The sequence below is a fragment of the Chlorocebus sabaeus genome, chromosome 12, assembly GCF_047675955.1.
Source record: "Chlorocebus sabaeus isolate Y175 chromosome 12, mChlSab1.0.hap1, whole genome shotgun sequence".
In the NCBI taxonomy this organism is placed as follows: domain Eukaryota; kingdom Metazoa; phylum Chordata; class Mammalia; order Primates; family Cercopithecidae; genus Chlorocebus; species Chlorocebus sabaeus.
The window spans coordinates 69,025,837-69,052,306 of NC_132915.1; the positions used below are offsets into that span (position 1 = coordinate 69,025,837).

Consider the following 26,470-nt stretch of genomic DNA (forward strand, 5'->3'; position numbering starts at 1 on the left):
CATTATACGATTCTTAAATATGCATTGAATTACAAATAGGTCCCCTGGGAAAAGGCAAAAACAAATGGCTTTTTCTGCGAGAAACTAGGACTAATACAGATATTTGGGAGCACTGAACATGGAGGATAGAGTTAAACTTGAAGAGAAATACAGAGATAGAGAAACAGTAACTGCCCTTTCATTTGTATGCATGCACACGATATACGTATGGGTTTTTTATTTTTTTGCTTGATGTATTCATTTCCAAATCAAACTATAATGTGCTCTAATTGGGTCTCTTTGTTCAGCACATGGTTGTTGATTTGAGTACTTTCTCCAGTTGAAAAACTGACATTTTAATTTTGTTATTCAATGTGCAATAGATTTAAATAAAAATACCCAAGATTGTGTATTGTAGATTTCCTTCAACAATAATTATATGTAATTATTTTATCAAAATAAACAAGTTAAAGTAGTTTTAGTTATTTTGTCTCATTTTACATTTGGGAAAAAAATTACAAACCAGGGGCCAGAGTCTGGTCATATTTGTCAGTGAGGAAAGACAGTTTCTGATTGCCAGTCCCACCAGAGCACTGGCAGATTAACACAGCATCGTAGATTACTTTCCTAGGAAGAGATGCTCTTTTTTTCTCCCTTTCCATTATTTTCCTTTCCTTCTTTCCATGGTACATTGTCCTTTTGTTTTCTTCTTATTTCGATGCATATATAAACTTGAGCCTTTCTGCTCTCACATTCTCTTTTTCCCCATGATCATAATTGTTTCTTCCTCTTTATTCTTAAAATAATAATAATAATAATAAGGCCACATAAGTATTTTATCTAGATCTCATCTATCATTTAAGTTTTGTCAGATCCGGCCTGCGCTTGCCTTACATGGGAGAAGGGAAAGGAGGGAGGAGTTGTAAGGGATTTTAGGCATCAGGCAGAAGTCTTAAGGGAAACTGCAAGGACCACCAGGCTCAGAATTAGCTGTGCATTGCAAACAGATGGTGTGTCCCTGAGGAAATAGTGTAGGTGCCCTAAGCAATTGGGTGCTTCCATCTGATTTAGCTTAGTCTCTGTAACTGGGAAAAAGGAAAGTCTCATGGAAGAAATGAGTATAATCACCTGTGAACCATTCTAAATTATTATCTAGAGCCTAGTAATTTTTGTCTTGTATATAGATTTCACAATTCTGCGAGATAGTCTTCTGTGTTGTATCTTCAGTTCTCCAAGGAATAAATGACATCAAGACCCTTATGCCTCTGAGCCTGGCAGATCCTTATCTTTTAATAACCAACCCACCGCTTTCTTCATTCGCGAAGATGCTACTGTATCAATGCTACCAGCAGTTGGAAACCCATATCTAATGCCAAGCCTCGGCATGTAGATTTTGAGGTCTGAAAACTTTATTAGCTTGATTGCAGTACATCTCAAGCCTAAGTTTTCATATACATATAGTTTAGTCTCAAAGGGCAAATGTTCCCTTGAACGAAGTTCAGTCAACACTAGATGCTTATATCTTTGTGCCCCAAGGGAGTCCAAAATTTAATGATTAGAGATATTATAAAAATACAAATATTATATAAATAATACAAAAGCTCTTTCATTTTGGCAGGCTTTTCTGTCCTTGCTTGGTTTAATTCAGCTGTGTTCTTCTAGGAGACTGCAACTGCAATTTAACTGCTTGCTTTGGCGTTTTGTTTGACAAGGGAGATGAACATTTCAGATGAGACGGAGCCTTACTATGTCACCCAAGCTGGAGTGCGGTGGCGCAATCTCAGCTCACTGCAAACTCTGTCTCCTGGGTTCAAGTGATTCTCCTGTCTCAGCCTCATGTGTAGCTGGGATTACAGGCATCCGCCACCACGCCTGGCTAATTTTTTTTGTATTTTTAGTAGAGACGGGATTTCACTGTGTTGGCCAGGCTGGTCTTGAATTCCTGACCTCCAGTGATCCGCCTGCCTCAGCCTCCCAAAGTGCTGGGACTATTGACGTGAGCCGCTATGCCCAGCCTTCAATTTCTTTCTTTAAGGTTAAGTGCTTTTTGAATCCTGTTTGCTTACTCTTTCTGACCCAAATGTTTTAAAAATGTTTTCCTGTGTTTTCATTTAAAGGGTTTGTTTTACCTTTCACATTGAGATGTGTAGTCCATCTGGGAGTTGGTTATTTATTATGGTATGAGATTTTTATTATTTTTAAAATATGGATACCTGGTTGACTCAGAACCATTTATTGGTAATACCTTCTTTCCTCCAGTGTACAATAGTATCACCTTCATCATAAATCAAGAGGTTATACATGTGAGGGTCTGTTTCTCTGGAATCTCTGTTCTGTTTGCCTATTTGTCTTTGTGCCATTACCATACTGTCTTAATTATTATGATGTTATGAGTCTTGATATCTAGTAGTGTAAGTCTTCCAGAGATTACTTTGGTCATTCTTGGGATGTTGTTTTTCCATATAAATTTCAAAATCAACTTGTCAGTTCCCACTGAATGAAAACACTGTGGGGATTCTGATTTGATATTATTGAATCTACAGATCACTTTATGGAATATTGACCTCTACAGTATTGAATCTTCCAGTTAGGAGCTTGTCATTTTTCTCCATTTATAAATACATTTTAAAATTTTATCTCCTTTGTAATTTCTATTAATGAGTAATATTTTTTAAGCTTTCTCTGAAGAGGTCTTACCTGTCTTTTGTTAGGTTTATTCCTAGTTTTTAGATTTTTAAAAAATGTTTTCTATTTGTTGCTGGTTTAAGAATGATTTTTAAATTAAACTTAATTTTTTTTGATATAGTGAGTAACCTTGTATTAGTGACCTTGCTAGATTTACGAATTGATTCTAATAGTTGATCTGTAGGTCACTTTTATATTTTCCATGTACATAGTTGTTCTCAGCAAGTAATGATAGTTCTGTTTCTGTCTAGTCTGCCTGTCTTTTATTTCTTATTACACTCAGACCTGTAATATAATGTTGAGAAGTAGTGATAGATATCCCTTTCTTATTTGTGATTTCAGGGGAAAACGAACAGTCATGCAACATTAAATGTAATGCCTGCTTTTATGCCTTTTCTTTAATCTGATTGTTTCAGATTTTTTTTTTTTAAATACTGCAGTTTACTGAGATTTTTAAAAATCATGAAGAGCTGTTGAATTTTATCAGTTTGCTAAGATTTTTAAAAATCATGAACAGCTGTTGAATTTTATCAATTTTTTTGGTTTTTGTTTACATCACCTAAACTGCCAAACTCCCTTATTGTTTTCTTCTTATTTTTTTTTTTTTTTGAGACGGGATCTCACTCTGTTGTCCAAGCTGGAGTGCTGTAGCCTGATCATGGCTCACTGCAGCCTCACACTGCTGGGGCTCAAGTGATCCTCCTGCCCCAGTCTCCCAAGTAGCTGGGACTACAGGTGCATGTCATCACACCTGGCTCAAGTTTTTATTTTGGCTTTTTTTTTTTTTTGAGACCGAGTCTCACTGTCGCCCAGGCTGGAGTGCAGTGGCACGATCTCAGCTCACTGCAAGCTCCGCCTCCCGAGTTCACGCCATTCTCCCGCCTCAGCCTCCCTAGTAGCTGGAACTACAGGCGCCTGCCCCCTCGCCCGGCTAATTTTTTGTATTTTTACTAGAGACGGGGTTTCACTGTGTTAGCCAGGATGGTCTCAATCTCCTGATCTCGTGATCCACCCACCTCCGTCTCCCAAAGTGCTTGGATTGCCGGCATGAGCCACCGGGGGTGGCCGATTTTGGCATCTTTTGTACAATGTTTTTGTATATCCTCTACCTAAAATGACTTTCCTTTCTTCACTAGCTTTCCTTAAGTCTTAGTTTAGGTGTCGTCTTTCAGAGAAATCTCCGTTTTCTGTCCTCTGATCTGTGCACTTTGCATCACTGTTTATCAGTGGCGTGTTCTCTGCATTGTAAACTTGAGGGCAGGAATCTTATCCTGATTATCTCTGTCCTCGTTAAGGTTTTTTTCTTTCTTGCTACACAGGTTACATTCACTGTCGTTTTCTGAGAAAAAGGTGTTCAGGCTTTGCTTTCTGCTTCTAAAATTACTAACTGCACAGGACCATCAGTTCATTTCTTCAACTGTGGCTCCAGCAGATCTTTCGCTGTTTGCTGGCCCAGATATTGCTCTCCTCTGCCCCGAGTCAATGGCAGCTGGGAGTGGTTACCACAGTTCTCTTACCACAGTTCCTTCTCTGCCACAGTTCTGTTTTGTATGTCATTCCCCTAGCCCAGGATGATCTGCCACTTTCATTTACGTTCATTATTACGCCTTATTATCTGTGCAGCCAAGCCAGTGTCTCCTACAGCCACTTGTGCTTTCCAAAGGGAAAGGTTGAATTTTTCATTTTGTTCTACGTGAGGGGTTATGGGGAGTAGGGGTGGAAATCACCGTAGATTATCAAGTAATCCTTTTTTTCTTTGTGTACTTTTGGAGTAAATCTAGATTATGTTGATGTAACTATTAGGACATTTCTGTTTCTTCATCTCTAAAGGAGCTGGGATCTGATACTTCTGTTCACATTCCTTCCAGCATGAACATTTTATGGCTAAGTAGACATTAACTTGTTTATTAGTTAGGGATATTACATACATACATTGGATGTGTCCCTACACTGTTAATTTGGGTTGGAACTGAAAATATACTTTCTGTGTGTGCCTAATGCTACTACAGTGAAGTTCTTGAGCCAGGTCTGTTCAGTCATGTTGTTGAAAAACTATATGAATATTTATGAAGGAGAAAGAGACGATAGAGGTACCATGAACATTCACTGTTTTATGTGCATATGGTTTATGTTGTGTTCTGTGTCAGTATTGCCTCCCAGAGCTGTCTCAACGTTAGCTCTGATTCTCTGTCTAGCATCTAGACCAGAGACTGGCGCATAGTAGGAACGCTGAAGAAATACTTGCTGAAAAAGTGCATAAAGTAATTTTTGAGCATTTATTATGTGCTGGGCACTGGGCTAAGTATTCTATGTATGCTGTTTCATTAACCCTCAAACCTTCTGAGATTGGTACTGTTAGCATGTTATGAATTTAGGAAGTAAGTTGAAGAAATTTAAGTTCAAATAAGTTAAGTGACTTCCTCAGGATTACTCAGTGCCTGACTGGCAAAGATAGGATTTTAACTTGTTTTTCCGTCTCTGAGTTCCATCAACTTAACTACCATATCCTTATAATACCTACCCACTAGTCAAATTAAAATCTAATAAGAAACTGTGTAATAGCATACTTAGATTGAGAGAAAATAAGAAATTCGGTTATTGTTTTACCACTCACCATTAGACATAGAAGTTTCTCCATTTCTTTTCAGGGCCTGGGGTAAGGCAAAGTGCACGCATCTGCTCTGTACATTAAAATATCCCCTCATCTCATTGAAGTGGAACAAAAACAAGGTCACTTGACAGGACTATAATTGTCATCACACTATACAGCTTTACTTCCTTCCCTTTAGTAGTAGGACGATTTCCTTGTCCTTAAACATGCTTCTGAAATACCAGTTTTAATGGCTGTATAGTTTTTCATTTATGATTGGATCAGGATTCATTCTGTCATTGTATTGTCATTCACGTAGGTGGTTTTCAATCATAAAATACTGTAATGAACATCTGCAAGCTTGGATTTTTGCTTTCACCTATTGTTTCCTCAGACAACTCTAAGTAGTACAATTAATGGACTAAAAGATAAAGGCTCTGACTCTTTTCAAATGTGTTGTTAAACTCCTCAAATCTGCTAACCAGATCTTTATGCTGTACTTGTGTGATTTATTTCGAATATTAGTGAAAGCCTTTGTATTAGTTGCCCTGTTAAATCCCATCTTGCCATTTAGGCAGCCTGTTCTTAGTGTGTTTTCTCTGATACCAGTTAACATTATATTGGCTAATTCCATTGAGACTAGGAGACTGGAAAATGAAGATAATGTGGAAAAACAAGAGCTTGTGAATTTGGGAGTGCCCTATCCTTTTAAGATGTGATGTGGGTTAAATGATAAACAATACATCTTAAATTCTTTAAAAGTGGCAGAAGTAAATGGAATTTATCTGGAAAAAATCAGATGTTTATTCTGATGCCCTAAATTCGCGGGTGAAATATTATCTGGACTAGAGGAAAATTTTGTGTACATTGTATGGTGTTCTCTATTTTGACAAGCTTATTTTGATATTACTGCTGCAGGGTAACCCCAGGAGGGTTGAATTGAGAACTGAGTATTTTGAGGAACAAAACCTAGGATAGTAGGCTGGAGGGAGTTGGAGGTCAGGGTTTTAGCCATGTATACAGAGATAAAGCAACATATTTAATAAAAAGAAGAGGAAAATCTGTATAGTATGCTTTACTCCAGAGGCGGATGAGGGAGAAGAGAGGGCACATCTTGAGAAGGAGGCGTGGTGTTGAGAATGGAGAAAAGGGATAAGGCAGATTACTCAGAAGAACTGGGGTAGAAGAATAGGTTGGATGATAAAAGGGGCTGACATTAGTCCCTGAAAGGGTTTTTTAAAATAACTTCTAACTTTTGCCTTCATCTTTGCCAGCAGTGATGAGATCTGCTTTCAGCTGTAGTGAAGCAAACTGAATAAAGCACATTGTGCATGTTAGGTCTTTTACTTGCCTGTTGGTACATGTTTGTAATATTTGGAAATACTCTCACTGCGAAGAAAAGTATAGCTGTGCTGTAGTGGGTAGAGTGAGGAACATAAGGGTCATCACCAGCAAAGTCAGAGTGATGAAAAAACTGGATTTTAAACTCTCTGCTTGACTTTGCATAGATAAGTAAGCCAAGCAGAGTGTTTCCTGCGTGTAGTTAAAATACAAGTTTGGAGCACAGGTAAAAGGCCAAGAGGCTTGGAGATGTAGATCTGAGATGTACCAAAGGGCCAAATGCAAAGTTTGGGAACTGTAATGTCATATAAAAACTAATAAAGAAAGGGTGGCACTCTGTCTCATATCCTGAAACATTTTGAAAAGAATATTGAATTTGACCATAAGGGCATTGCTAGTGAATTTCAAAGAGAGATTTCAGTTGAACTCTGAATTGGAGGAAGATGGTGATGGAAGGCTGGAGAGGGCCAGTAACAAGAGTTGAAAAAGGAAAGAGTATTCAAACATATGCATAAAAAGACTGTGAGTAGGTTGTATAGATGATGACACACTAAGCCTGGGAAGACAAGGTTTCTGGTGCTAATTTTTATTTCTTTAACAAGGGTGATAGAAATGTCTGTTCCATATATTAATACTATACACAGCTGTTTACCTCTCAGCTTTTCTAGCAAGACGTAGGGCTTGTGAATTAACCCTGGGTAGCCCTGGCAGTAGATAGAAGTAATAGTGCTTCCATGTGTGACCTCGAGACATACTGAAATGAGGCAACCAAGGAAATCCTTTATATTGGGCCCAAGAGCCAAGATCTTAACTTGGGATATGTTACCCCAGAGTTGTTACCCTGATACTATAATACCGTGAATAATAACCCCAAGGGTTCTGTCATCTCTTTTTCCTCATGTCACTTCCTTTGACGTCTACATGTCACCATGCTAACATCTGCAAACTTTGAAAATTCTGATTTATTCTGCAATATTTGGAAATTTCACTGCTCGTAATTGTATTTCCTGGCATGGTTCTGCTATAATTTTCTGTGTACACAGTAGCTTTTCCTTTTAGTGCTGAATCATAGTGAAATCCTTGTTATAGTTGCAAGGGAGCTATCAAGACAAGTAATTACAGTGATGGTGAAATGAATACAGGTCAAACACCCCAATCTGAAATTCAAAACCTTTTGAGCACACCAACATGATGCCACAAGTGGAAAATTCTACACATAAGTACTTAACGTGAACTTTGTTTCATGCTCAAAATTATTTCAAATATTATTTTAAATTACCTTCGGGCTATATATGTAAAGCATATATGAAACATGAATGAATTTTATATTTAGACTTGGGTCCCATTCCCAAGATGTCTCATTATGTATATGCAAATATTCCCAAATCTGAAAAAAAATCCTAAATCCAAAACACTTCTGGTCCTGAGCATTTTGCATGAGGGATACACAATTTGTAATATTTTCTGTGTATAGCCAAGTTTGCACATGCATAGGTTACAACTCATCATGTCTTAACCTTTCAGTCTGGAGGCCGGAGTTTTCTTTTTACTTTGGTTGTAAATTGTATTCGGATTTTAGAAATGTAAAACTTAGAGAAATGTGCATCTCAAAATTAAGAAAGCTGTGCCCTCTGTTAGAGATTGGGGGCAAAGTTGGACAGTGTAGTAGAAAGGTCCTAAACAGGGGATTTGGTTCTTATTTTTGCTATCAAGCAGAAGACTCAAAACTGTAGGAGTCGTCTAAACCATATCAGGTCCACCTGGGAGTCTTTAAAGTTTAGGGTTACTTAGCTTGGGGATAGTGGTACAGTGAATAGTTGCATAGATTTTACCTGTGGGCTGGTGAGAATATAGTGAGGATTCACATCTACCTGTAATCTGGGTAGAATATTTGTATAAATCATTTTGGTTTTTTGGTTTTCTTTAAAAAATTTTTAAAATCGTTTTGGTATTCTTAAGTTTTGGTTTCTTCATTAATAAAATGACAGAACTGAATTACCTAGATGATATTCAAAGTTTCATGTGGTTCTGTTAGTCTGGGATTCTACAGTGGAATTTTGTCACTCCTTTTGGGAAGAAGTTTACCTTTGGTGGCTGTGAATAAAAACCACATGGGAACAATGCCATTTATCATATGGGATAATTCTGTGTTTATGTAATCGTTTATGTTAGTTTCCAAATGTGTTAATAATGTACAGTATCTCATTTGATTAGCTCAGTCAGGTGATGAAATAGGTCAGAAAGGTATTATGTTCATTTTCCTGATGAAATAAAACATGGTGATTAGCATCTTGAACAATTTAAATTTGATCATCTTACGTGGTATGCCAGCCACTAAGGATGAAATCCTGCCGCTGAGAAAGAAAACCCAGTGAGGAAAGCTTTCTCACCCTCATCTATCTAACAAATTGTACATATTCTCCAAGTTCTGACTTGAATGCTGGTGCAGCTTTTCTTGATAATCTCTTCTATGACACCTGAGTAGCAACACACTGATCATTCTCCTCAGGACTCAGGATTTTAATGATCTGTTTAATGCCTTTCTCTTCCACCCTAGTGAACTACTCAAGTTCTAATACCTTGTCTTATTCATCTCTACACCTCATAGCCCACACTGTTCCTGGCATATAGAGATGCTTAGTGAATAATTGCAGAATCAAATGAAAGAGTCAAGGTGATGTGTTGCAGAGTGAGGAGAACTTGGGCTTTGGACTGGTGGAAGGAGATGTCATCGTATACATTTTTTAGATTGAAATTTTGCCCTGTATATGCATTTAAAAATTTAAAACCTAGTTGAATAAAAGGGGGGCAGGTGGGGAGCCAGGGGCCAAATCTATCAGTAAAATAAATTTGAATTTTTTTAAAAAAAAATGGCAATTAAAACTCATATGTTCATGGAAAAAATTAAGTTCCTGTTTTAGTTTTTCCCTAAATGATTTTGCCATATCACATAACAGCAGTCTTGTCAATCAAGACTGATTTCAAGTGGTGAAATGGAATTTTTTGTTCCCTGGAGAGAGAAATATTTACCTAGTTAAGCTTTATGTTATCATGGTGTCTTTATTTGTCTAGTGACCTCTTCTTATTGAAAGACTAGTTAAGAGAAACCCTTTAGCACTGACTTTTTCAAATTTACCATAATGTAATGACCTCTTTGAAAGGAGAAGTACAGAGTGTATTTTTCATAATATTACTTAAATTCTGTAGCCATGAAACTAGATATAAAACCCTTATGTTCTTGGCTCATACACCACTATAAACCAAATCTGCAAATTAAATACAAAGACAACTACAAAAAAAAAAAAAAAACAAAATTCAAATGAATACATTTATTCCATGTGACAGATGATGTTTAGGTTTCGCAGTAGAAAAAAATAGCTTAGGTCTAATTCCATTTTAAATCTGTTTCTGTATTTTAACTTCAGTGATAATAAAAGCTGTGAGTAGTGCCTCTTCTCATCAGTAATGTTATGCAGGAGGGTATTAATGACTTCAAGGCCTTGTTGGTAAGTTCGGGAGGAGACATCATACCTAACCAAAACACCTGCTAGCAAGCATTCCTCAAATACAGGCTTATAAGTTTTACTGAGATGTCATCCATTTTGTTCATTGGAAGATAAGGTTAATATTTTGACATTATTGAAATCTTCACTACATGATTTTCTAAACCAGTTATTGCTGGAAATGAGAATGGAAAAACATGACATATCTACAATTGTATTTACTGCTAACAAATGTTTGCAAATTGTACTACACATACAGGACCCATATAACACTTGCGTATAATAAAGTGCATATATGGTATTGGCTGTTAGGCTATTGGTTTTTGAATATGCACGCCATACCTGTATTGCCATGTGCTCGATTCAAATTCCCTTTATTTTTTACTCTTTCTTTTACAACGACTATGAAACTTATGCTGTGTGTAGTGTGCCGCAAGAACGTTTGGCCTGAAGGGGATCTTCACACAACTGAAGCAGCAGCAGTAAAAGCCTAGTGCCAGTGTTGAGACAGTGGCTACTCATGATCTTGAATGTTTATTCTTCTTTTTAGATTATCTTTTGAAACGAAAATATTTTTTCAAAACTTGTACCCAACTTACACGTCCTTTTCTCTCCCAGTATGTTTGGGAAACATTATTTTAGCAAGTATTTTTCTGATCACTACCTAAGGAACCAGGATTCAGAGATGTGAAAAACAAAACAAGCTTGGCCCTTCCTAAGGCAGTGAAAGACGCTTTAACAGCAAGCTGTAAATAGATTGATTTGCGCTGTTCTAAAGGTATGCAAAGAGCACTATGGAACATATCGAAAGGAACTACCAATTATTGTGAAGGTAAGGGCGAGGTTTAGAGCACATCATGGAAAACGTCCTGTTGAAATAGGGTCTTAAAGGATGAGTCAGATAAGAAGATAGGTTTAAACTAGACAGAGAGATGTTATATGTAAAGACCAAGGTCATGAAAGACATGATTATTATAATGGTGAGAGGTGTGTGGCCCTAGATAGCATTTGTCATGTGAGAAGTAAGTTGGAACCCCAAACTAAAAGTCTTGTTAGACTAGGTGTTTAGCCCTTATCTCATCAACATAGGCGAGCCACAGTGATCTGAGAACTGGGAGAGTATTCAGGGCAATATTTTTTATATATAGTGGTTACCACATTGTATTACAGTGTTCTCCTTCGCTTGTCATTGGAGCTCTTCAAGGGCTGTGAGCATTAGTTATTAATCTTTGTGTACTAAGCTTTTGGTAGAGTAACTGTTGAAAGTAATGCTTAGAAAACATGGGTTGAATGACTAATCGTGAGTAAAGAGGATTCAGGAGAGAATTATGACAATCTCCTATGGTGGTAGTTTTAGTGCTTTGTGGGTCACAGACTCCTTTGTGAGTGATTTTGAAAGCTTTTCCTTGAAAATGTAAATACATATAACATTTGGCTTATAGTTTTATGGGATTCATGTACCTCTGAAGCCAGTCCATGAATTCCTGGTTCAGAATTCCTCCTTAGGAAATTATACCCAGACAGCCATCACCATCACACATTGTCATGAATAATTACTATCTCTTTTAGCAGTCTTTAAACATATTACAAGCCTGGGTGCAGTGGCTCGTGCATGTAATCCCAGCACTTTGGGAGGCTGAGGCAGGAGGATCATGAGGTCAAGAGATGGAGACCATCCTGGCTAACACGGTGAAACCCCGTCTCTACTAAAAAATTAGCCGGGTGTGGTGACGGGCACCTGTCGTCCCAGCTACTAGGGAGACTGAGGCAGGAGAATCGCGTGAACCCGGGAGGAGGAGCTTGCAGTGAGCCGAGGTCGTGCCATTGCACTCCAGCCTGGGTTAAAGAGCGAGACTCCGTCTCAAAGGAAAAATATATATATATCACGATTGTGTCTCTTTCTTGTAATTTTCTTGAGTTTCTTTCATATTTAGGAAGCAAATAGCTGACCTGTCTATGAATAAAGAAAGCATTTTTAATGATTAAGGTAAAACTTTACTGGTCTGTAAAGATAATAGACAAGTATGTGAATTAAGCCGGCAACCAAGAAACAGCCACTTGAGGAGAACCTGACATTCCTGAATTTGAGTTTAGCAAGTGAGTTGGAAGTCTGCAGGGCCACGCTCAGACTTGATTTGCTAGAAGGTCTCACAGACTCAGAAAAGCTGTTAGAGTCATGGTTATAGTTTATTACAGCAAAATCATACAGATTAACATCAGCAAAAGGAAAAGGCACCTGGGGTGAAGTCTAGGAGAATTCAGGCACAAGTTTCCAGGTGTCCCATTCCAGTGGCATAACATAGATGGCCTTAATTCAACAGCAATGTGTGACAACATGCACGAAGTTGTCAACCAGGGAAGCTCACTTGAGCCTTGGTGTCCAGGGTTTTTACTGTTGGTCAGTCACTTAGGCTTGCAGCACCTGCATGACAGGCTTTAGCCCCTCAGACTTCTCCTACCCTGCCCCTAGAAGTAATAGGTGTTCACTGTAAATCACATTGTTAGAATAAGCTGTCTGATGGCATTGGTACCATGCGACCCAAGGCCTCAGGCATACAGAAATCTTATCAGTGAGAATATTCCAAAGGTTCAGAACTCATCTACCAAGAGCCAGCCAAGGCTAGTTTTGAAGACAAGTCTGGGAATATGCAGGGTTTGAGTAACTCAGTCCTGCTGAGTTAACCCTTTTTTTGTACAGCAAGTTAGCTGTTCAGGGAGTTAGCTCTGTCTATTCTGCCCCTGTCTGCCTAGCCACTCCTTTTCTAGATACAGTGGACCTCCCTGCTCTTGTCATAGATGGCCATTCCATGTACTTAGACTTTTTTCCCCCTTGCTAACAAGTAATTGGAATGTTTAGATTTAAGAACATGTCTGCTTTGCAGTTTCATGTGACCATGGTGAAATTATGCACCAATTCTATCATTGTGATTCAACAAGTATTTTTTGAATGCTGCTGTGCATGAGGCATGGTGTTAGATGGCAGATTGACAGGAATGACTAATACAGGTATCTGGCCTCAAGGAGTTTACAGTCTCATAGGAGAAAGAAAAACGAAACTAGCAATTCTGGTAAGCAGTATGTGTTTTGGAGAGCACTTAACTTCATCAGAGAGCATGGTCGAAGGTGTATCTGTGTGTATGAGAAGGTGTTGGTGATAATTAGACTTCCTCAAGAGGTCACTCCTGGGGTTGAGCCATAAAGATCAAGTAGATACAAGTGGGCATGAAGCTAGTGTTTTGCCGCCAGTCATTTCTGTAGTTAGGTTGCCTGTGTGGTTGGAGCATGTATGTATTGTTACGGGTGTAGTCTGCTTTGCTTCACTAAGAGAATGCCCCAGTCCTGGCCAGAATACACATGTCTTTTTTAGGGTTTGCACCAAGGGGAATAGGGAGTGTCTGGCTCAGTACAAATCTGTTTCCGTTACTCCATTACCCAGAAAGCCACTGAAATGGCATTAGCCTACAGTTAATGGGTGGTAGTGTTTTCACGCATTGCTTCTCAAAGGAGGAGTATGTGAATGTTTAGTTTGGGGCTGGTTAAAAACAAAACAAAACAAAAAAAAGTGTAACCATTACAAATTTAAATGTACTTTGTTTCTAATGGGAAGGCAAATGCTTGCCTTGCTTTGATGAAATTGAACATAAAATTTTTCTATACTTGGAAGCAAAAAACTTCAGGAAAAAACCTGGATCCAGGTGTTACTACATTTCCTTGGGCTTCCACATGTGTGTGGTTCTTAATATAATTTGAAACTTCTAAGAGCAACGAATAGTTGTTTTTTTGAACAGTGCATAGAAGTTGTGTGATAATAGGATCAAGAATGTACTGTTAGAGTGAATATTGGATAATTTCAAACTGTTAACCTGGAGATTTTTTTCTAATAGAATCTTTCTCTTTTTCCAGCATTACAGTGTTTCTGCCACCTCTGTACAAAAGACAATTTTACTTGTGTGACAGATGGGCTCTGCTTTGTCTCTGTCACAGAGACCACAGACAAAGTTATACACAACAGCATGTGTATAGCTGAAACTGACTTAATTCCTCGAGATAGGCCATTTGTATGTGCACCCTCTTCAAAAACTGGGTCTGTGACTACAACATATTGCTGCAATCAGGACCATTGCAATAAAATAGAACTTCCAACTACTGGTAAGTTGTTCTATAAAATTTTTTTCCTAGATACTACAAGAAAAACTCTTCATACTCTGTGACTTTAGAACTGGAAGGAATCATAGAAGTTGTCTAATCCAACTCATTCCGTTTAGAGGCAAGAAGTGGCTTGTCCACTGTTACAGACTTATAAAAGTAGCCAAGATCCTGCCTCCTGGGTGTGTGTTGTTTAAGAAGGTTGTACCAGGGTGGACTTCCTCTGAGGTCTCTTATACCTAAAAGGATAGATAAAAGCAAATTCTGACAAAGCCCACAACAACATCTTCAGATTGTCTCTACTTTGTTCTCAGAGTGAATTTCTTCTTCCTTATATAATGCTCCTTTTAAAGCAATCAACAGTCTTTTAATGAGTGGTAATTCAGAGCAGCACTAAGTAGTCTAAATGTTTTCATTTTGTAATCTCAGCTTGTTTTATTATCTTTATGCATAAATTAATTATACATGATTTCTAGAATTTTGGTCCTTCACCTGTAGTTTACATTTAAAATTTCCCGGGGCTGGTGACTCATGCCTGTAATCCCAGCACTTTGGAAAGCCTAAGGTGGGCAGATCACTTGAGGCCAGAAGTTTGAGACCAGCCTGGGCAACATGGCAAAACCCTGTCTCTACTAAAATCACAAAAATTAGCTGGGCATGGTGGCACATGCTTGTAATCCCAGCTACTTGGGTGGCTGAGGCACAAGAATCTTTGAACCTGGGAGGCAGAGGTTGCAGTGAGCCGAGATTGTGCCACTGCACTCCAGCCTGGGTGACAGAGTGAGGCTCTGTCTCAAAAAAAAAAAAAAAAAAGATAATTAAGTAAATAAATAAAATTTCCTGGCAGAACCAGTAGTTTGAAGGCTTAATAAACTTTTTAATTTTAAGATTCCAGTTTAATATGGAAGTCTGAGCACATGTATTTAACTCTTACCTCTTTCCCCAGATCCCAAAGGAATATAAAAATGAGGGCAACCTATGTTAATACTAGTGGAATTAATGGTAGAATGCCACCCACATGCCAACACTTGTGAGGAACTTCTGCAATTCTGCAATTTACAGTACAGATGACACCAGACTGGTAAAGAATAGGATCAATAACTAATAAGAAAGGTTAGTCATTGAAAAGTCTGACCAATAACTTAGACGAGGGATTGGGGGTGAGGTGAGGGTACGGGGCGAACTCTCAGTTCCCTTTTAGGAAGCACCTGGCTTCAGTGCTCAGAGGAGCAGACACAGTTGCTCACTTTCCACCAGAGTTGGTCCAGGCCTTGTGCTAATTAAAGGAGGAAGCACTGCTGTAGCACAGAAGGAAAAGGCCAGTCCTCCACCTGTTCAGCATGATAATGCAGCTCTCCCGTGGTAAGGGTTGGTTAGACTATAATGTCTTTGACTTTGATGAAAGCATCTGCAGTTATAATGTGACAAAGAAAAGGATAATTCCAGAATTTCCCATTTCCATCATTTGAGCTTGAAATATCTGAATAGAGATTTATAAAACCTTGTGAAGAAGTCACCTCATTTCTCATGTTTCTAATTACCGTATATAAACTTCTCATTTCCAGCTCTAGGATAAGCAAACAGCAAAAAATTACCAGTGAAGAGTTAGGAGCTCAAAAGAAGTAGTCTGAACTAGATAGATTAGATGTCATCCTATGAAATAGGTTTACCACATGATAGGGAGGAACTTTCAAACAGTCCAGGGTCTATTTTCAGTTATTCACTATGAAATGAGAACATTTCACAGTTGTTAAAGGTTGCTTTCAGAAGAAAAGCCCAACTGATGAATGTTTTTAAAAATGCACTATTGAGAGTGAACAACAGACTGGATGCCATAATTTTATAGTCAAGTTTGGGACAAGCTTAAGAAATTGTGTTACAATTCAGAGAAAAGACAGTTGGTGAGCATATTAAGAGATATAGGGAACAGATTTAGATGATCCAATATGCTTATTATCAGAATTCCAGAAAAAGGCATGAGACTAGAAAGAAGACAGAATACCAGGCAAAATTAATGAAAAAATATTAATCCAAACACATGTAATAAAAAGTATCAGTTTCAAAAATAAAAGAATTATATAAGCATTTAACACACATAAACATTGGTTACCTATAAAAGGCAAAAAAAAAAAAAAAAATCAGAGGGCAAATGGAACATTTTTGTAGTCACCTAAAATTCTTTAAATAGGCCAAGATTTTTCATATACAAAGGCAACAGCCTTCTTGCCACAAGTTCAGTGTACAAGGACGCATGGACTGTTCCTGAAGGAAATTACTAGAAATAGGATTCTGTATGATAAGAGATTAATCTACTGAAGATCTCAAGAATGGGAAAGATGTGGTATGAAAGAAATGGTGGTAAGTAGTAAACCAGTAAGACTCAGGATGAATGTCAGAATAATTGTAATTTTCTTAAACAACCAGAAAATTTTAATTATTAATGGAAGTTACAAGAAAATGATCTGGACTTAAAAGTTCAGGAGGTTAAGATAGAATAAAAAGTATGCAAACTCTGTTTTAAAAAAAAAAAAGATATGTTCTGCCTTTAAAAAACTAGTGGAGCTATTGGCTGGGCACGGCTCATGCCTGTAATCCCAGCAGTTTGGGAAGCCAAAGTGAGTGAATCACTTGAGGTCAGGAGTTTGAGACTAGCCTTGAGCAACATGGTGAAACCTGTCTCTACTAAGATACAAAAATTAACCAGGTATGGTGGCACATGCCTGTAATCCCAGCTACCTGAGAGGCTCAGGCAGGAGAATTGCTTGAACCCGGGAGGCGGAGGTTGCAGTGAGCCAACATCACACCACATACTCCAACCTGGGCAACAAGAGTGAAACTCTGTCTCAAAAAAAAAAAAAAAAAAAAAAAGGTGGAGATACAAATACTAAAATGTGAGTTGTTTGGGAGTGGTGAAGATGTATGTGTTTTTTTGTTTGTTTTGATATTTTTGTTTGTTTTTCCTGCTATGAGCATGTACTGGCCTTGGAACAAGAAGACAAGTCAAACACACTTTTAAAAATATATATGATTTTTAAGGAGACGTTAATGGGTATTGTTACAGGTTATTGGTATTACTGACCTGATGTGATAAGTGGGGAAGGTACTATGATATTGGTAGCAGCTGGCCTTGTAATGATGGCTGAAGAGTACAGAAGGAGTAAGTGGGTGCTGACAGAGCTGGTGTGCATGAAAGGAGGCCTAGTGGGAGAAGACTGAATGATTCACTTGTTCTGGGTTTGAGCCCTATAAACTGCTGTAATGAGGCTCTTTGGCTATGTGGTGGCAGTGGCCAGCTGCAGGAATTGTGTAGAATTAGGAAAATGGGGGTTGCCACCTACAGTGTTTTTGTTGTTGTTGATGTTTATTTCACTCAAGGCCCTTTTTCAGTAAAGTCATCACCTGGCCTTGGTCCCGTGGAACTGGCAGCTGTCATTGCTGGACCAGTGTGCTTTGTCTGCATCTCACTCATGTTGATGGTGTATATCTGCCACAACCGCACTGTCATTCACCATCGAGTGCCAAATGAAGAGGACCCTTCATTAGATCGCCCTTTTATTTCAGAGGGTACTACGTTGAAAGACTTAATTTATGATATGACAACATCAGGTTCTGGCTCAGGTAATGTAATTGTTTCTCTTTTTTCCTAAGACGTCTTTTTAAAATTAAGTGATACTTACTTTATTAGTTTGCTAATAAGCCAATTTGTTAGAGTGTGAGATAATATAAATAATATTCCAGGTTTGAAACTAATAAAAATCTTTAAGCTTGATGTATATATGACTGTGGCTGGTTTAAAATAGATTGGAACTTACTTTAACTGTTAAAACAAGTCAGTCAGCTCCATGGTGGTATAAATTTCAAAGCGTTCTCACTTGTATGATCTAATTTGCTTTTCATCACTGTGAGGTAGAAAGGATAAGAACAATTATTCTCATATAGATGAAGCTGAAGTTCAAAGATGTTCAAGTGATCTGCAACTAACCCATTCTATTCAGGATTGTTTAGCAGCCTGATGTTTATATTTGAAAACAGGCATGATAAAAATTTATTCAGAATTGTGAAGGTTATTTGCTTTTTAAACATTATATGAAATTGTCTTTTGTACAGGCCTGGTTTTTTAAAATTAAACTAATTAACTCTTACGTCATTTTCTCACTTCAGAAAAATGTCTAATCACCTTCTTATTTAATGTAGTTTTGGGCCCCAATGAGGTTTGCTTTTCCCAGTTCTATTTGTTGATATTTGTGGCATCAGAAGTAGATGAGCTAATTGTCAGAGTCATCCCAAGGTGGATTTTGGCATAGCAGTGCTTCATGTTTAAACTGAAGGGGCGTTATCTTCTACTTTTTCTTGTATATGGTTTGGAAAAGTATTAAGAGAGGAACACTCCTATCCCCTGTGTTTTTAGAATTTGACACTTGGCTAAGGATAAATAGATCTAGGTTCCAAGGCAAGTTTTGTCGTTGATTGGCTGTATAACCTTGGTTAAAACATGTTTCCTCTTTGGGCTTCTGTTTCCTCATCAAAAATATGGAACCCATACTGCTGATAAAAACACTTCAAGTGGTTTGTTAAGACTTTTAAATGAGATATACTATCCTTTGAAAAGTATGAGTCGTCTTCAAATAAGGGCTAAATTCATGAATAAAGTGAAAATTTGGAAAGCGTATATAGTGAAAATTTCACTAATCTTGGTGAAACCCCATCTCTACTAAGAATACAAAAAAATTAGCCGGACATAGTGGCATGCGCCTGTAGTCCCAGCTACTCGGGAGGCTGAGGCAGGAGACTCGCCTGAACGTGGGAGGTGGAGGTTGCAATTAGCTGAGATCGTGCCACTGCACTCCAGCCTGGGCAATAGAGTGAGACTCCATCTCAAAAAAAAAAATTCACTAATTTTATAATTGAGTGATATTAAAGGAATATTAAAGCAGAAATTGAGCATAAAATCACATCTAATGTTGCAGAAAGCTCATATAATGACAAATGTCTATTTATTTTAAGGAAATGAATATATATCGTTATGTATGCATATCCATTCATTTAAGAATGAAGAAACTGATTTTATTACCTGAATTATTCTTCTGTAGAATTTGGCTGTATGTATTCAATAAGAGAACTCTCTCTTTGACTACTAGGACACATACAGGCTTGCACTGGAGCTCAGATCAGAAGGCAAGCTTAGGGATTCCTGAAACAGTTGTGCAAGGAAAACAATGAGAGTTTGGACTTAGATGGAGCCATCTTAGTACTGAAGGTGTGATAGTCTTTGGGCAGGAGTGGTGGACGGAGGTTATTTTAGAGCTTTCCTGGGACTTCCCATTTATTCTCAGTTCAGATCTTCAAAAAGATTTTGTTCATTCTAGAAGTAATCCTGCTCAAGACTGTGATAATCAAGGACCAGAGTCACAGAAAATCAGGATGGCTTCAGATCATTTGGAATTAATCCCTCAGACCTGTTATCTTGTTTCTAAACTTACACTCCGGAAAGACAGCAGCTCATGCCACTTGCCACAGTGGAATAAGCCCACCTAATTGATTAAAGGAATTGGTGGGTGGGTGATAGTTGATTACTGAATAAGAATATCTTCATTAACCTTTTAAGAGATAAACATGAAAAAGAACGGAATAATTCTGTTTCCATTATATGTATATATTTCTAGATCCATGAGGGACCATAGCTCTCTGTTCTCTGAAAGCTTCTCTCCCTCTTTTTATGACTTACCCTGCAAAAACTTGTCTGCATTGCTTGCTAGCTCTGTAGCTTTGGGCAGTTAACCAATGTCTCATGCTTGAGTTATTTCATCTTTAAAATGAAAGTGTTGGACTCTGCTTTGTGCACATCATTGGGTTGTTGTGAGTTCAAGCAAGACAAAATGTTGGCATGAAAGCGCTTGGTAAATTGTAAAGTTATGTCCAAATGACAAGTGTTGCTCTTATTGAAAACATACTTGGAAGAAAAATCTAACATACATTATCAGTTGACTACATTGTACAAAACTTAGTTTAAGGCCTCCTTTACCTGTCATAGTTCATTGTGTACTGAATTCTCTACGAACCTATCTAGGCAGAAGCCATCTTCTGGTGAATAATAGCAGAAAATGCCATCTGTTTCCCTTCTATTCATTATAAATCCTTAATGCCACCTTAGGCATGAGAGTAGTGCCTGTGAGTAAGTAAACTGTGTGTTTATAATACTTTGTTTTAGTTCTTTCGTTAATTGAGGAAAAGGTATAAGCATTTCACATTCTGAATTCATGTGTTCATTACTCAGTACCGTGACCATAATTAAGGAAAGGCCCTATCTCTACCTCTAAAGACTGTGCTTTTAACTTGGGTACTTCAGGGAATACAATGAAGAGTTGGGTTCTGGCAGCTGTACCCCAAGTGTGTGAATGTGCACATGTGCATATGTGCCAGCTTTTGATAGTGAGTCTTCTAGGCCAGTGTTTGTTATAGCTTGTGCAGCTTACGAGCTCTTGTAATATATGCATGTTGTTCAGGTCTTATTTCCTGTTCACTGCATGTGAAGCTGTGGAGTCCCTGTTTCCCTTTTGAAGTTTTCTCTCAAACAGTACTAAAGGTACAGAAGAGTAGAGCAGAGAATATAGAGATCTAAATTAGGCCTATTCCGTTTTGTCTTTAGAAGAAAATTGCTACTTTTTTTTGTTTGTTTTTGAGACGGAGTCTCACTCTCTTGCCCAGGCTGAAGTGCAGCGGAGTGATCTCAGCAATCTGCAGTCTTCACCTCCCGGGTTCAAGCAGTTCTCCTGCCTCAGCCTCCCGAGTAGCTGGGATTACAGGCGTGTACCACCATACCCAGCTAATTTTTGTATATTTAGTGGAGACCAGGTTTCACCATGTTGGCCAGGCTGGTCTCAAACTCCTGACCTCTAGCGATCCAACCACCTTAGCCTCCCAAAGTGCTGGGATTAGAGTTGTGAGTCACTGTGCTGGCCAATTGTTAACTTTTTTAAAATGCTCAACTATTCATGTGAAGTAACCCAATGTAGATAATACAATGGATCAAGATTTGCTTTTTAATTTTAATTGACGTCCAGAATCCAGTTATAAAGGGGAAGACAAAAACTTTCCTCGTCCTGTTGGCCTTTCTTGACCATACCATTTACACAAGTCCTGAACCTGTCAGGTGTTTTCAGAATTCGTGTTTGTGATTCCTTTTTCTTTTTTATTACTTGCCTTTGCAATTTCCAGATTAGTCTCCTGAAATTAACTCTTAGATGTACTTTTAAGTCTGTGGTGTGGCCCTCTACAAGGCTTCATAAAATGTAATAAATTAGTATCTACACTAAACGACATAATTAGAATTGATTATTCATAGTGTGAAAGAGCTCTATGATTTAAATAAGGATTTCGGACAGATCTGTTTCTCACTGGCAGCCTCCTTGTAAACACAAACAGTTATTTATAGTTAGACTGCTAACTACTTTATAGGAGGTGGGGAGGGTAGAGCAAGAGGAAGAATGGACCCATTTGAGACACTTAAGAAGAAGAGCTGATCGCTTTAAAGATTTAACGTTTGGATTTATAAGCATTTCACATCAGGGAACCAAAGAGAGCAGATAATTTCATTTACTGTCGTTGGGTTAATTTGATCTAGCAAGTAGCTTTGAGTATAGATTATAAATGACACCAATTTATGTGTACATAGATTGTATAAATAAGATACTAGTGAGGAACATGATGTACGCTGGCATTTTCTTTGTTAGTGTCAGTGTAATTTAAAATGACACCTACCAGATGGGGGATAGGATATTAAGTTACTGTCTCACATATAGTGACACTTAAATGTTGCAGGTAAGTTAGTAAACCCTTTTAAATGAAATAAGTATGGCAATACTTAAAAATACATATTTTGGAGAAAGCCAAGTTCAATTAGTGGAAAAACAGTGCTCCATTACCAAGGTAAGTTACTTAGCCTTGTTCTTCAAGATACTAGTGTTGCCTATGTAGCCAGTTGTTAGCAAGTAAATTGCTTTCATTGAAATAGCTTCTTTGGTGATTCTTACTGGTTTATTAAAAAGCCAGAATTTACTTCTGTGTTTCTGTGTTCACATCCTTTTTTCTTCCCATCAGTGAAACAGTTACTAGATTCATCTTTCTAAAATAAGATTTTAAAATTATCTTGCTTCCAGCCATGGCCCTTTTTCTCAGAAATCATTTAGAGGTTCTTTCACCTAAAGCTCTCACTGGTTATCTTGAGCTTGGTATTCAGTACTCTTCATCTTCTGGTGACAGCTTACTTTCTCTTTCACTGCTTTGCCACATACATCCTCTCTCTGATTGCCCAGGCTGCTTCCCTAAACATGTGTCATTCATTTCCCTCTACCTTTGCCTGTACATTCTTCCTGCCTAACCACCGTACTTAAGGGATAGTCAAAATTCAACTGACTTTTACAAAGCCTACCTTGACCCTGTAGCAGGAGTTTCTGGATTCTTTTATTATATTTATTATCTTACTTTCCTTTTTTAATTAGTTATTTTATTGCAAATAAAATACATATCTCTCCAGTGAGATAAGTTCCTAAAGGGATAGCTTAAAATGTCAGCTTTCTGGGTCACTTGTTAGTGCCTATCATGATGTTTGAAACATGTAATATTGTTGATTGTGTTGAGTACTATTTATTTTTACCTTTAGGTTTACCATTGCTTGTTCAGAGAACAATTGCCAGAACTATTGTGTTACAAGAAAGCATTGGCAAAGGTCGATTTGGAGAAGTGTGGCGAGGAAAGTGGCGGGGAGAAGAAGTTGCTGTTAAGATATTCTCTTCTAGAGAAGAACGTTCATGGTTCCGTGAGGCAGAGATTTATCAAACTGTGATGTTACGTCATGAAAACATCCTGGGATTTATAGCAGCAGACAATAAAGGTCTGTAACATTTGCTTTTCCTTACGTTATATATAACAAGATCTCTTGAAGTCTTTTCAGATATGGTGACTAACCATCATCAAAGTAGATGAGAAATAGATGTCTGTCATGTAGATTAGACCCGTTAAGTCAAATACAATATATTAGTAACTTTTAGAACTAGGAACTTCTTAAAGATTTTCTTGACTCTTGATAACATTCCTAAAATCTCTTATTGTTTTATAAAATGTAAAAGAGCTATTTTAAAAAGCCATATACTTTGTTGGTTTAGTTTAGGGCAGTTAGTTATTAAGAGTAGTCATGATATGGAAAAGATATATAAACTTGCTCAAAATTTTGAGAATAGGGCTTAGATAGCCGTTTCCTTTTAATCTCTTCCTGACCAGTAGAGTGTTTCAATATAGACTATCGAACTTATTTATGGGGAGAGTAAAAATAACTTGTCGGTGTTCTGAGTTGCCAAGGGCTAAATAGATGAATCTTTTGGCAAACTCAATTAAAGAGAGAAATTGTTTCTTCAACCACCCTGCCATTGGTAACCGTGCGGACGCTTTTTTGCCTGTAATGCTTTTGCCTGAGGCGCAGCATCAGGTCAGATGCTGAAGAAGGAAGGAAGCCTGTCAGTGGGGAGTCAGAATGAGTGAGGACTGCAAGCAGTGACCTTAGACTGTGCTGCTGCCACTTTCTTAGCTTCCGTTAATACCGTTATGCCCACGATTCCTACTTTTTGTTTTGTTTTGTTTTGTTTTTTGAGATGGAGTCTCGCTCTGTAGCCTGGCTGGAGTGCAGTGGTGCAATCTCAGCTCACTGCAGCCTCCACCTCCTGGGTTCAAGTGGTTATCCTGCCTCAGCCTCCTGAGTAGTAGCTGGGACTACAGGTGCGCACCATCATGCCCAGCTAATGTTTGTATTTTTAGTAGAGATGAGGTTTCACCATGTTGGCCAGGATGGTCTCCATCTCTTGACCTTGTGATCCACCCACCTCACCTTCCCAAAGTGCTGGGATGACAGGTATGAGCCACCACACCCAGCCCCCATGATTCCTATTTTTACTGCCTCTGTCAGAGACTTGTGTTTCAGCTCCACTCTTATCATCCCTACCCTTAAATCAAATATATTTCCAAGCTTTCCTGTTTAAAAAAAAAAAAAAATGCTGTCATTGTCTCTTAGCTTGGCCAGACCTGTAGTCATCTTTTTCCTTCTCTCACCTTCCATTTACTTCAGCAATATTTATTTATTCAAATGTTAACAGTGTTTAACCTCAGTAGGTAATTATGGGTAATTTTTATGATATTTCTTTTAGCTTCTCTGGGTTTTCAAATTTATTTACAAGCATATACTGTCCCGTTTTTTTTTTTTTTTTTTTTTAACTTTTATTTGTAGAACATTTCCAATATGTAGAAAAGCAAAGTAGTTACAGTGATCCCTCATTGTCCAGCTTCAACAGTTGTCAGGTCACTGCCAATCATAATTGATGTCTCATCCCACCTACTCTGCCCTAATTGTGTTAATTCGAAGCTAGTCCCAGACAACATGTTTTCATCCGTAAACACTTATAAAATGTAATTTGTATCTTCAAATGATGAGGAAATGTTTTTATGAAACAACTACACTACCATTGTCAATTTTTAAAATGTTATCAAATACCCAGTTAGGTTCAAATTCTATAATTGTCTCCTATTAAAAAAAATATTTATTCAAATTATGATTCTAAGTCCACATGTTGCATTTAGTTGATATTTCTCTTATGTGTCTTAAAATCTTTAGGTTCCCCCCTTCATCTTTTTTCTCCTCTTGCAGTTTATTTGTTGAAGAAATTGGATTGTTTGTCCTGAAAGGCCTATCATATTCTGGATTTTGCTAATTGAATTTCCATAGTATCTCTTAACTTGTTTTTCTATCTTTTGTAAAAACTGGTAGTTAGATTTAGAAGCTAAACCTAATTGGAGTTTTATTGGTTTTCTCAAAATACATACTAAGGAAATTATATACATCCTGTTGCATCATATGTGGAGGTGTATAATGTTTGATTAAGACAGGGGCAGTGATGTATATGATGGATGTAGGTAGCAATTATCAGTGGCACCTGACAGTGCAATACCCTTTAAGTTAAAAAAAAAAAAAAAAACCGGTCGGGCACAGTGGCTCACGCTTGTAATCCCAGCACTTTGGGAAGCCAAGGTAGGTGGATCACGAGGTCAAGAGTTCAAGACCAGCCTGGCCAAGAATATGAAACTCCATCTCTACTAAAAATACAAAAAAATTAGCCAGGCGTGGTGGTAGGTGCCTGTAATACCAGCTACTGAGGAGGCTAAGGCACAGAATCGCTTGAACCCGGGAGGTGGAGGTTGCAGTGAGCCGAGATCGCACCACTGCACTCCAGCCTTGGTGACAGAGAGAGACTCCGTCTCAGAAAACAAAACAAAAAAAACAAAAATAGTAATCATTCTGACCAAATCCTTAGTTCTCATTTTCGTTTCTGCCTCTAACACCATTTATTTCCTCCTCCAACTCTTAAAACAACCTTTTCTTTATTTACTATGTTTGGTGACCCTAGACTTTCTTTGTTCCTTTTATTTCTTCATAGTTGTCTTTGTTTTCTCAACTCTTACTCTTCTCACTGGTTCATATGAAGGTACTGATTCTGTAAGTGGTAATTTCTTCCTTAAGAACATAGCCACATTCATGGTTTCAAACTCTACCATGTTGGCAAGTCTCAAATCTCCATTTGAAAGCTTAAACCTCAACCGGGAACCGGGGTCTGGATTTTGTCACATTCCAAGTTACAAATACAGCAGCACAAAATGTTGGTGAGTTTGTGCCCTGAACTTCTAACCAAGCTGATGCTGTCATCTGGTGGTCACCATGGGAACTAGCCAACCTTACTGGCTCTTCCCTACTCCCCTTCTTTCTTCTTTGTCAGCGGTTAATGTACTTTCTCTGAGCCTAGTCCCTCCACCCCAGTTCCTTTATCTTCTGATTTAGTTAATTCCACCCCGGCAGCCCTTTATATGTATGGCCCCTTATATATAACCTTCCTTCTGCCTTGTCCGTAACCTGCGATTTCCCTTTCTTCCATCTGCCTGCCTTCCACTTTGTTTCTTGTATTGGTGAGCTTTTCAAACTTCAGTAACGGTTAAGAGGCACGCAAATAAGCTAGTGATGTGCCTATATCAAGGAAAAGCCAGGGTGCGAGTTTGGACAGAATCAGTTTATAAAGTTCATGAAGAACAAATTAATACTAAGTCCTTTTAAATGTACCCAGAAATCTCCTCCAGAATCTTCTGAAAAGTTTCCATTCCTTTCTTAATCTCTTTTAATCAGAGTTGGTTTTCT

At 38.0% G+C, this 26,470-nt stretch overlaps 1 protein-coding gene across 4 annotated transcripts in view; it reads left to right on the forward strand.

Annotated features, from left to right (window-relative positions):
- Window positions 1–26,470, forward strand: part of TGFBR1 (transforming growth factor beta receptor 1) — a 49,505-nt gene that overhangs the window by 10,855 nt on the left and 12,180 nt on the right. For 2 of the 4 annotated variants that reach the window (XM_073021801.1, XM_073021803.1), the window contains exons 2-4: window positions 14,002–14,247; window positions 17,620–17,862; window positions 22,904–23,134. In XM_073021801.1, coding sequence (XP_072877902.1) covers window positions 14,002–14,247; window positions 17,620–17,862; window positions 22,904–23,134 — 720 coding nt within the window. The remainder of the gene's footprint in view (window positions 1–14,001; window positions 14,248–17,619; window positions 17,863–22,903; window positions 23,135–26,470) is intronic. The other 2 variants (XM_073021802.1, XM_073021804.1) reach the window with 1 other exon arrangement.